The following is a 13087-nucleotide window of genomic DNA, read 5'->3' on the forward strand; positions in this document are numbered from 1 at the left end:
ACATGCACAAACTATTGACATATGTTAGGTAAGATTAAAGTAAGATGTGTCTATATAGTTCATAAATATATTATTATAACCAACACAAAGTGTCTTAATAAGGTGTTGGGCTACTACGTGCCACCAGAAGAGTTTCATGTTCTTTGGCATAGATTCTCTAAGTCTCTGAAATCTGGGGAGCTCCATTCGTCCAAAATACAGTATATGCTTTCATTTGGTGTTTTGGTGACGGTGGTGTCCAAAACCATAACAACTTCAGTCCAAAAAGTTGTTATGGTGGCTCTGAAAAATGAAAATTCTGTCATCATTTACTCACCCTCAAGTTGTTCCAAACCTGTATGAGTTTCTTTGTTTTGCTGAACACAAAGGAAGATATTTGGAAGAATGTTTTAATCAAACAGATCTCGGTCCCCATTGACTTCCATAGTAGGAAAAAAATATACTATTGTAGTCAATGGGGACCGATTTTTGGGTGAACTATCCCTTTAATAACTGGATCAATATATTTAGTGTCAGCTTGTGATCTTCATTTGTCACATATGTTGTCTTACAGTAAAATGTGGACTTCACATTCCTCATTTATGAGTTACAAAAAAAAAAAAATTGATTTGTTTAAATAGAATTGTCTCTAAAACTGAGCAGTTGGCCTAAGTATAGATAAACCTACCAAAAATGTAAAACACGTATTATTGTGAGTATTGTGCACACCAAACAGTGATTCATGTCAGAAACATAACAGATTATAGGATTTTCTTGTCTTAAAATAACAATTATGGCTTTCATTGCATTGTAGTTGACTAGCATTAGCCTACTGTGATGTAATGAAACCCCACTAAAACAGCTATTGAAAAAAGGCTACAGGGGTCTTAATGTGTGTCTTTGTGTCTACAGTTCATCTGCAGAACCAAAACATCTAATTGCATATTTCCTTATTGTGTTATAGTGGAAAGAAGTGGCCATTGGAGTGGGTAGCGGATATGGACACTTGTTAGTGCTCCCATCAGGTGCCCAAGAAGGTGCTGGAGCACTGTTATGTTTTTTTTGTAATAGTTTGCCTTTCTTTCTTTCTTTCTTTCTTTCTTTCTTTCTTTCTTTCTTTCTTTCTTTCTTTCTTTCTTTCTTACTGTTGTGAATAAACGCTTCTTGCGACTGGACCCTTTCATTGCCTCTTTCAGGTGTATTTCATTTTGCACTTTGTATTGGGTATTAATACTTTCATGTTTTGCACTCTGTTTTACTGTGCTTTCATCAATAAAACATTGAGGAATGAATTTGTTCTTTATTTTCAGATACACTATTTATTGAATTGTACACTTCATTATATGAGCATCCAAGACAACATAAAATATATATGGGAATTTATTCAGAGAATAGTTTTATAAAAAAATAAACATTCGTAGCTTTTGGTCCTTAACTTTTCTCTATATAGAAACCATACTGTCTCTCCTATGAATAATACATGATGTCCTGTCAGTGTTGGGCTATTGAAACATATCAATCATCCACACTAATTAATTGATCACATATTTTGCCTACACATTTCATCTGTCAAACAATGGAAATGCCTTTGCATACAGCACCATGATTCTAAATGGCAACCTGTTATACAACTATACAAAGCTTTTTTACATAAAGATTGACAAATTTGGGAAATAACAAATACATGTTTTAAATATATGTAAAACTACATTACATAATGTGTTGAGTAATTGTACCATAATTAAAAATAATGTGAACTGTTGCAAGTCCTACCAATCACATTGTGAAGTTTTGTTCAATAAAAATAGTTTTAAAAGTGTGTCAGTGACCTCATAAAGCATTGTACATATGTGTTGTGTCATTATGACATACATTTTGTGACTTTACTTTTGTCCTGGATGGAGCTGTCCCTGGATTCCCCTTCCTCTTCAGATGGCACTGTTATTACAACAGTGTATAGATTACTTTTACTAAGATTACTGCAAACAGATGTCTTTCATTAACAAGGTAATGTACAGGATTACATGTATAATCTTAGAAATCACATTACAGTTACTATTGTAATCAAATTATCTTTACTTCAATTACTTGAGCTCTGGACTTTTGAAAAATATCATGAGAGCTGAGGTGTCTTTTGGTCAAGGACCAGGTTTTAATATGTGTTTTTTTTGTGTGTGAAACTGACCCTGAATCAGACCTCATGATTTGGTATCTTGCTCTGCTTGTGGTATAGGCTGGTGTGAGATTTCAAAGTAACACAAAAGTAATTAGTAAATCTAATTACTGTATTGCTCTTGCAATGGGAAGTGTAATATAATTACATATGTAAGGTAAATTGGATGACGGTTGAAGTCACTTAGCCATATGACCACAGCATAAAAACACTTAATTATGAACTATAAAAGTATGGGATGGGAGGATGGACTATAATGATTTTTAATGTAACTCACCTCTGTATTTTAATTCATATTAAATCAGATCACTCTGAAACACTTTTTTATTAGGTTAGGGTTTGTGAAAAAGAAAAGTTCCAAGAGGCCCACAGTGACATCTGTGATTCAAATAAGTCAAAATAAACATTTCATTAATGAATTTGGCAACTGTGTCCAACAAATACATTTTAATTAACATTTATACATTAGACCACTTCATGTGTCTTTGAAATGCATGCATGACACAAGGGCTGAGTGGGCAGAGTGATTTTTTTTATTTTGTCATATGATTAAACCAAACACATCACCGGAAAGGTCTTGATCAGCCGAGTAACAGCATTGCAATCTGAAGGCTGTACCTGGCTCCTGCTTTGAAATATTGACCTCTGAACTTTGACATTGATGCATTTTGTGAGTCTTATAATTCAGCAACTGAATGGGCTACAATGATGACACCAACTGTTATATAAAGCTCTTGAACTCTTCCATCATGAGGGCTACCGTTTGGTGCAATCACCAATAGGGGACATCACCAAAAATTGTAAAAACTGAATCTCACCTAGTTATTATTTATAATTAAAAATGTTGACCAAACTACTGTGTTTTACATCCACCCATACCCATGAGTGCACTCTCAGTTTAATAGTCCAGACATCCATTTACATGTTTTAGTAATTTACAAAAATAAAACTACAATTCCCTGTTGCAGCAGATTACAACGTGATAGACAGCCCGTTAAATATGTAGTTCTTCTGGTTGGCAAACTGGGGTTGTAAGTAAGTAGGGTTTCAAAAAGAACTATAGTATAAAGTAACTTCCTAACAGACATGCTACTGCAAAAGCATAATACGTGTTGTATTAATTCAGACCAAAAACATCGTCTTATGGTTATTATTATTAGCTAAAACTGCTTGTTTCGGGAGATTCATATTAGTTGCTAAGGTAACCGTTATGACGCAGGCGCGTAACCTGACCACAGAAATGGAAGAAGTAAAAAAAAAAAAAAAACCTAAAAAAAAAAACCTTGTTAGGTAAAGAAATATGAATAACTGATATTGCCAACAAATAATAAAAAAATATGTCATCCTTTATTAAAATTTGTGTTTTCATGTTGAAATGCAGGCACTTTTCGCCGCCATTTTGGAGAGGCAGGGTACACTCTGACTGGACTTGTCGCCAATCCATCACACAACCACTCACACTCCCATTCACACCTAGGGCAATTTTAGAGTCTCCAATGAACCTATTCTATTCGTTTTCTTTAGGTTAAATATTTTCAACTTATGTTTTTACACAGACAATAATGATAAAAATAACATTATTTACATAGCACTTTTTATTTATTTATGTAAAGAACAAAGTTATATGTGATACAAAGACCACAAGGACATTCATACATAAATATATGCATGTATAAAATGGTAGACATGAATTAAAGCAAATACCCTATAATTGTAAGCTGATATTTACAACACCAGTTGTCTAGTGTTAATTATTTTATCCAGAGCGAAGTTATGCAGCAAGATAATGAAGAACTTATCTTATTTATGGCTATAATTTACTAATTAATTTATACAACACATAACTGTATACCTACTTGACTATTAGCATGTGAAAATTGTATTTTGTGCGATTACACACCCTGTGTAATATACCGTGTACAACTGGCATACAATGTTAAGATACAAATGAAAAAATCAGTAATTGAATATCTTATTTTCAAGAAGACAGAGAAAATCAAAACAACAGCTCAGCATGAACTAGTTTGCATGCATGTACAACACAGTTTTATAGTTACCTTAAGTAATGCCATGGTAAATTAGTTCCTTTTGTTGGCAAGATAACAGCAGTAATAACAACAGGAAAGACTCAACTATGGGTATTGATCAGTAATTTCTGGAAAGTATTTAATGTAGTGACATGTACAGTAAATGGTTCATTCTAAAAGTATCCACAATCACTGTGAATAAAACAAACAAACTATTACATTAATGTAAGTGTAACATTTTTGTACAGTAAAGGTCATTATGTTGACAAGATGAGATGGGCAAAGCTTGGGAAAGTCACCACTGCAAGAGGCTGTTGTCATTCGCAAGCTCTAGCACCACAGTTGACTGTAGAAATAGTCCATGAAACATCAGAGGTGAAACTTAAAAATCGACCTGCTCTTTGTGAACTGAGGTAACAATAGTCCACAATAAAAGCACTGCATAAGACATCCATTACACTTAAAAAAGTTTTTTGTTTTCCTTGAAACACACCTGCAGTCCAGTCATAATTGACACGCACGCAGTCTAAACGCATCCGACCAGTTAAGAAGCACTCATTTACACTGCCTCAAAATCACTGTCATCTGAACTCTCAAAATCAACTTCTTCATGGTCCTCTGGTATCTCCTCGGGCCCATCCTCCAGCAGAGAAACAGCATTTGGTCCTAAAGCCAGGCTGTAACTTGAGCAAACGACTTGGAACTTCTCCTCTACATCTGCAAGCCTTTTCTGAAGGAGACACAGGAGCCCGCGATGACCCTCTTCACTTAAACTGCCTAGAATGAAAAATGAAAAGCGAGGCATGACAATACTTCCATTGTTGTTGAGCTATTCTTTAACTGACTTTACTAAAGAACTACAGACCATTTAGATCCAGCCACAAGGAATCCATAATGTAACACTTGATCTCAAATTGAGTGGGGTTTTATAGGATCCCCAAAAGCATTACAGCAAGAATGTAATAAAAGTTAGCATCTTACCACTGTTTCTGCCAGAAGACATTTCTGATATCACTGTCCTTATGTTTCCAGACAGCTCTCTGAGATAGGTGCAGTGCTGTCTCATCTCCCTCATCACAATGATCTTTTCCTCTTGAAGCCGCACTTTTGACATGTACACATCAAAAATCTTCTTCTTGGTGAGGATGTTGCTGGATTCTGAAGTCACACAAATAACATCCCTTCGATTAAAATTTGACCTGTACAGTCTAAACAGCAGGCAAAACCCAAGTAGTGTATGAACATCCCATATACTGGTACAGAGTGCAAAAATGTAATATAAATGTAATCAGATAAAATGTGGCATATGTTTACAGTAGCATATACAACATATCACACACACACACACACACACACACACACACACACACACACACACACACACACACACACACACACACACACGTATGTAGAAGAAATTGCTACTTACCACTGCTGTGCACTTCCCACGGCCATATTAGACTGTCTCCTCCCACGGAGAAACCGCTCTCCACCTTCTCCTCAACGATGCGCTCCTCATCTGGCACCTGCTCATTGTAGAGCTTGATTGTTTGCAGGAGTTTTCTCTTCTCTTCCCACAATTTTCTTCGACGCAAGTGTCGAATTTTGTTGCTGTCTATAAAATTTTTAAAACACAGAAAACATGATGCACAAGCATGTGTATACAGATATAAGAAAGTTACATGAAATACTTATAACTGACTTAAGAATTAATACATCAAAATGTAATAAAATCAAATGACTTAAAAGGCATAATAGGCCTAACATTAAAAGGAAGACATTTTAAAATGAAGGACCTAAAAACACTATAATACCAAAACAATCCACATAAGTCATCTGCAAGTATTAAAAAAGACACAAATATTAGATGAGTTTTCAACATACCAGTGTGATTATAAAGGCTGGCTTTTTTTTGATGAACACCAAGAAACATTTGTTCAATTGATTTCTGAAGGTTATGTTGGTCATCACATCTGGTACCTACAGAATCTTAAAGCAACAACAATAATACAAGTAAACTATTATGTCTTGCAAGTTCAAGTTCATTTAGAGCCCAAAATCACTGTTAACAGTGTCAAAGGAGTTTACAAGCCCACAAGTTTATATCAAACAAAAACAGGACAGCGCCCCCTTACTTAATCCTTATACATGGCAAAGATTCTCACTTATAAAATTGCAGTATTAGTAAACTACATGTTGTTGAAGAATGTCCATAAAATACTGTACCGTCAGTAGCCCATTGTCTGACATCATGTACCCACTGATGCACGATGTTCTCAGGACACCCCAGTTCACTGCTCAAATCCTCCAGTTTCTGAGATTCAGCCTCAGCCTTTTTCAAAGTCTGGTGTAAAAAAAAAGATTTTTGACTTTGCAATCTTAAAAAGTGAGGAAAATCATGAAAAGCTTAGTATACATAACTCAGACATAACATAATACCTTGATGTATCTGCTGGATAGGGCAAGATGAAGGCCTTCCCACTTCCGTCGGTTCCACCCAATAGCATGGACACTTAGCATATCATTCCTGGCTTTAAACAACAAAATGATGTGATGGAGGAAAGTACCATTAATGCTCATGGTATTGCAGTTCATCCACGCATTGACAATTGATTTTTAATTTAAGAGAGATGTAATGCAGTTTTATTAATGTGCTGTATGTTAGAATATTTACAACTGTATATTTGCTATATTATATAATATTTGTAATCTCAGTACAAAGTATTAGACAGTTAGAATAAAAAGAATAAAAATAAAAAAAGAATAAAAGACAGGTTTCCTAAGATAATATAAATGAGCAATAATTACCAGATTTTGTCATGTACTTGGTTGTGAGGGCACAACGAGACAGGTAGCTGTTGACCATTTCGACCTCCTCCCCTGCAGTTGTGCCAGCACCTTCCTGATTTTTTCCACTCCAGATTATCTTACAAATCAGCATGGCACATAAATTATAGTCATATACAGTGTATTATATAAGTAATAAAAAAACATACAATTTTTAAATGGTATGATAAAGAATATGCAGTACTTCACACTTGGTTGAATGAGCCTTGGCATGCATGACAGAAAGGAATGGTCTCATCTGCAGTAAAGGTCTGAGTTCCAACATGGAGACTGCCAACTTCTCAAGGTAAGGCCAATACTTGCAAGCAATATCTGTGCAATAGAACTGTCCGTTTGTGGCTGCTTGGAGCTCCTTCTGCAGGTACAGCGGATAAGCAAATATTTCCCCCCTGTACATGTTAAGAGCCTTGAGTAGCACTCCATGTCTGCAAACAACCACCTCAAGGCCCTCTTCATCCAGTTTGCTTGCTCTTCTGGCCGTTTCACGTGCAGCAGACCACTGACTGGCTCCACAGATCCCTTTGCCGGCAGTCTGCATGACACAATAATTCTGGTTAAAACTGAAAGTTGCTATTTTTTCTAACTAGTTACTTCATCCACCAAGATGAGTCAGGTTACATCACACCAACTGGCATCTTTGTAATGATCGGTGACAATAAAGGTTTACTTTCAAACTACTACTAAAGAGGAGCTTCAGAAAATGCATCTTCTACTTTCTCTAATCTAGCTACACAAACTAGTTGAAAGGCAGGGTGACAAACTGCATGCATAGTCACTATCTCTTGCAGAGATCTGCTATTACATGACTAAACTAGCCACTTTGGATGCCACCACACATACCATATCTAATTTATACCTCAACACAAGATTGCTTGAAAGAGTGCACCATGCTAAAAGTGCTAGTAACAAACTAAGTGTATCATATAAGCTTACACCAACTAGGGATACACATCTATTTAATAAAACAACAATTACACATTGCAAATTTTGGATATAAATCAAAGGTGCAAAAAACGACATATTTTACTAACACTTTTCATTTTACTCCTGATCTCATCAACAAAATGGTGTACATCAGTGTCCTTGGCAATGAAGGTGCCATCAAAATAGGGTTCCTCTGACCTAGATAGAATAAGAAAAAAATATATGTTCAGTGTCAGACATTATATGTTCTGTTAATTTTACATTAAGTAAAACAACTACAAGTGTAAAACAACTAACCCTTTTGACTGCCGAAACCGGTACTTTTCTGTTGCCATCTGCACAAAGAGCAAGCATGTTGGGTGTACATGCCGGGCAGGTGAAGTGCTCTACACTGGCCATTTTCTCACACTGGTACTGGCAGAATGTGTATTCCATGAAGCTTCTTTGGAATACGTCTCCATGTATTTTCCCACCCTGCACATTCGATTAGTAAAGAGTAAAATGAAATAGCTACACTAATATTCTCTCATCTCTACTTGAGGCAACTTTGATCTACACTGATCTCACCCTTCCAAAGAGACAGGTCCTCCTCTCCAACATCCGCAAAAAACCTTGTCTCGATAAACCTGGTGCAACAGTTTTCATTTCTTCAAATGAGCTGAAGACATCTATGGAAAACAGCGTGTCAGCATTCACAGATGCCGGCCAATACCCACTGCTTATTAGGTCGCTCATGTCAGGTGTCCAATGTGCCAGACATAATCTGCACAGCAAGTTTGGCAAGTGCAAATCATACCGAGCTAAAATCAAAAAGTAGAACCTTGTAACACACAAGGGGACAAGAATAAATAAAAATATAAACCATAATTCATAACATTTATGCAAACCAAAATGATTGCTCTGCCAGCTGATTCTGTGACGTTTGAAGGGTCGCAAGTACATAACTGGACAGGTCTCACTGTAGGCAATAAACATACTGAAAAGAGAAGTTAAATAATTAGTGAGAAAGCATTAAAATATGTCCAATTAAGACAATAAAAGTAAAAAAAAATTTTTTTTTTTATAAAATCACTTTTTAATCACTTTGCCGAAAAGGTTCAGAACACTACCTTGATTGACCAGTGTATATTTGCCCTCTTTTTGTACACAGCACACTGTTGGCTCAATGGGCTTGTAAATTCCCTCAATGCAGGACTCCCTGTTATGGAGGGTGAGTTTTTTGTGTATGTGTATGTCACAATCCATACACAGCCACTCTTGGGGCATGCAGTCTCTGCAGCGAATGACGGCAGGAGATGTGCAGTGGCTGCAGTTATTTTCTGGAGCCACATTACAGGACAGCAAGCAGTTGATGTGATAGGCCCTTGCTTTCCGCCACTCATCTTGGGCTACAGATTGGCGCAAGCACCATGATGTGGATGTCGAAGGATACTTGCTGGTGCCTTGAACATCTCCTGAGGTCAGAATGTCCTGCAGTTTCTGCATCTCACTGTCTAAAAGACAGAAATAAGAAATAATCATTCCTTTCACGCTTATTGCTAACTTGCTTACAGTAAGGTCAGGTGTCATCTGTCATACCAAATGAGTGTTGAGAGCAGTTTGATTGGGTAACTGTGGGAACCTCCTCAGATGACTCAAAAGGAGTAGTTCCCTCACTGCCAACAACGGAAACAACTGAAAAGATAGATAGAAAGGAACGAGATAACAATTTTTTTATGTCTTACAAGCATATAATACAGTGTTCAGTACAATATTAGTGACTTAAGGCTATAATAGGCTAATTGACATGTCTGACAATTCCATTAATCTCCATATGTTTTTTTTCCTCATTATCTGGACATAATATTGAACTGTTAGCAGCATGAACCTGACACCGATTGCTTCACTTCCACTTAATTTCTTTGGAATTACTTAACATTACAGTGAAGTCAATAACATATGTAACACATCCACCACCACGTTGTGTTTCTGATGGCACAGTTTAACAAGTAAGTGAGGATAGGAGCAGGCTTCACTCAATGCATATACTTATAAACTTTAAGAGTGCTGGCCTGGATAATTAGAATACGCAAAGCAGGAGAGAGGCCGCATTATGCATATATACTTTTATTTGCACAGACGCGTTTCGGAGCGTGCCTTCTTCAGTGCGGCCTCTCTCCTACTTTACAGTTTAACATACAGTATTCAAAGGAAAATTATTAAAAACCGGAAACAGAAATCCAGAAAGTTTTACCATGGAAAAAAATAAAGGAAAAAGCTGTGCACTGGAAGCCCCGCAGTTTAGTGATCTATGTTTCAAAAGTGACACAAAACCATATTTATGTTACCTAACAAATAGCAAGCTGAATTCTGTATACAATGGGCACAGTTATACTTAGTTAAGAAAGACTGGGTGGGTAATCACAAATAATCCTGGAAGACATGGACAACCTGTAGCTGAAGCACGTTTTCGTGTCTCTCCACTTCTGCTTCTTTTTAGCAGTGGACGTCCTTCAGCATCTCTCTCCACCCATCGGACATTAAATTTACTGCCTTTAGCAGATGTTGCTTTGCCCTTCGCTTCCTTTTCCTTGCATGACAGAAAGTGAACATTGTATGATAACACTGAAATACAGCCAACTCTTGAGCAGTTCATTCAAATTTCGCACTCTAATTCCCACTATTTAGTATTAATTACATTAATACTGGAAGATCACTATCTCAAAAAAAAATACTCACTTTGGTTTGAGCAAGAAGCATGTCTGCGAGGAAAATAGCATCTTCTGCTCTCCCTCTGTCTTGCTGAGCAGCCATTTCAAAGATAGTATACTATACTGGAAAGGAAGATAAAAACACGGTCAGACAAAAAGAATTGAGGACAGAGTATAGGCTATATAAAACTACATTTTTAAAAATGTTTTGGACAGTGAGAGAGAGTAAGGTGAAAGAAAAATAAAGAACAGTACCAATACTTACTTGAAGACAGTGAAGCTTTTAGAAGAAAGAAATGGAGAGAGAGAGAGAGAGAGAGAGAGAGAGAGAGAGAGAGAGAGAGAGAAAATGTGTGTGTGTGTGTGTGTGTGTGAGGAGAGAGAGAGAGAGAGAGAGAGAGAGAGAGAGAGAGAGAGCGAGAGAGAGAGAAATAGAAATAGAGAGAGTGTGTGAGGAGAGAGGCAGTAAGAGGAGTATAGGAGTGGCTCTTAAAAGAGCCGTTGGTTTTCTTATGACGAGATACAGGTAGCGGTAACAGGGAAGGATGGTAGGTAAAAACAGGAGCTGTTGGACAAAGGAAAACAAAAAACAGTTAATTCTCTTGCAGCAAGGCTTCCTGGATTTGTCATATTATAGATGCAGAACTGTAACAAAATAAAGAAGATAACTGTGATTCTGTTATTGCACAATGGATATTCAGCATGTAAACTGCATTTATGAACAGAAGCAGTGTGTCGTGATATATGAGGTGGTGAATGCATCATTAATATGCTAAATATGAATACATTTTCATGACCTCTAAAATAATTTGTGATTTGTGCTCTTGATGCACCTGTTATTAGTCATGTGTATGGTTACCGTAGTAAAACCATTGTTAATTGTTTTAAAGACTGCCACTGTTGTACCCCAATAGGTAAAACTTTTGCACATTTTCTTCTGACAGATTTATTAACAACAATTACAGAACATAACACAATCCATTTGAACTTTAACGATCAAACAAAATAAAATTTCTAGCTAAATTCTAGTAAATATTACATGTTACATGCTACTTTTCAAAAGTTTGGGGTTGGTAAGATGTTGAAAGAAGTCTAATCTGCTTACCAAGGCTGCATTTATTAGACCAAAAATACAGTAAATCTTTGTTAAAACAAATATTGTGAAATATTATTGCAATTTAAAACAGGCGATCTGGTTTCTATTTGAATATGTTAAAATGTAATTTATTCCGGTGATCAAAACTGAATTTTCACCATCATAATTAGGACAGCATTTACATGAAATATATATATTTGTGTAACAATGTAAAAGCCTTTACTGTCACGTTTAATCAATTTAATGCATACTTTCTGAATAAAATAAATTCGTGCTAAATAAATAAAATTACTGGTTTAAAAAAAACACCCTAGGATCGACATTTTTTATGTGTGGATAGATCCTTTAGAATAGATAGGCCTACAACATCAGTATCGATATTTCAGGATCGAAATCCGCGCATATAAGTTATCATCATCATCATCAACATCATCAACAAGCAGCGGGGTTTATCTAAAGTTACTTCCCATCGCCCATAACAACTTTTCATAAACGTAATATAACCTAATATGCAGTCACTGCAGCTTTCTGTGATTAATTAATTAGCCAATTAATATCAATTTCTATTAACGTTATTGACGTTTATTAACGTTATTCTATTACCATAGATTAAAAAGCTCCACAGTCCACACACACACAAATATAACGTTAGGCTACAGCAACGTTCGATTTTCTTAAATTACAGAACCATAATAAAAAATATGGCTTTGACCTACCTGAACGACGCGGGAATTTTGGAGAATGCAATATATCGCTTCTCTATTTGGTCCGTGGGGAGTTGTTGGCATTGAGGAAATGATCGCCCCCTACTGATACTCAACCTTCATTCATGCGTGTCATTTTCACGCCTTGAGGAGGCAAAGCGTGACATTGACACGCATCCGCTAGTGGACCAGCGTGTGTATTACACGCTTCAGCGTGATACCGGGTTGCATAGGATGTCCTGTTACTTTATCCTCTACAGTAAAAGACCTGGGTGTTATACTCGATTGCAACCTGTCTTTTGAAAATCATATTTCATATGTTACAAAAACAGCCATTTTCCACCTTAGAAACATTGCTAAGCTACGTAATATGCTATCAGTTTCTGATGCAGAAAAGTTAGTTCATGCATTCATGACCTCGAGACTGGATTACTGTAATGCTTTATTAGCTGGTTGTCCTGCATCCTCAATAAACAAGCTACAGTTAGTCCAAAATGCCGCCGCTACAGTTCTTACGAGATCAAGAAAATATGATCATATAACACCGATTTTATCATCACTGCATTGGTTACCTATAAAGTTCCGTATTAATTATAAGGTATTGCTACTGACTTATAAAGCCCTAAACGGCTTAGCTCCAGTCTATT

General features: G+C 36.4%; 3 protein-coding genes across 3 annotated transcripts in view; 1 reads left to right on the top strand and 2 right to left on the bottom strand.

Annotated features, from left to right (window-relative positions):
* The window catches only part of LOC309507059 (uncharacterized protein), a 275228-nt gene that overhangs the window by 222377 nt on the left and 39764 nt on the right, over positions 1-13087 (top strand). The gene's annotated exons all lie outside the window — the stretch shown is intronic.
* Positions 4294-6685, bottom strand: LOC309507119 (uncharacterized protein). The gene is made up of 6 exons (XM_082181256.1): positions 6619-6685; positions 6406-6523; positions 6064-6168; positions 5609-5794; positions 5161-5337; positions 4294-4956 (listed from the first exon to the last, which is right to left on the bottom strand). Exons 3-6 carry the CDS (start codon positions 6110-6112, stop codon positions 4739-4741), a joined length of 630 nt encoding a protein of 209 aa, XP_082037382.1. The 5' UTR covers positions 6113-6168; positions 6406-6523; positions 6619-6685; the 3' UTR covers positions 4294-4738.
* On the bottom strand, positions 8741-11174 carry LOC309505789 (uncharacterized protein; the record flags this gene model as incomplete). The annotated part of the gene is made up of 6 exons (XM_082179247.1): positions 10669-11174; positions 10381-10519; positions 9529-9624; positions 9060-9443; positions 8826-8926; positions 8741-8770 (listed from the first exon to the last, which is right to left on the bottom strand). The coding sequence occupies exons 1-6, from the start codon at positions 10741-10743 to the stop codon at positions 8741-8743; spliced, it is 825 nt and encodes a 274-aa protein (XP_082035373.1). The 5' UTR covers positions 10744-11174.

Source organism: Leuciscus leuciscus (genome assembly GCF_965113295.1).
Source record: "Leuciscus leuciscus genome assembly, chromosome: 9".
In the NCBI taxonomy this organism is placed as follows: Eukaryota; Metazoa; Chordata; class Actinopteri; order Cypriniformes; family Leuciscidae; genus Leuciscus; species Leuciscus leuciscus.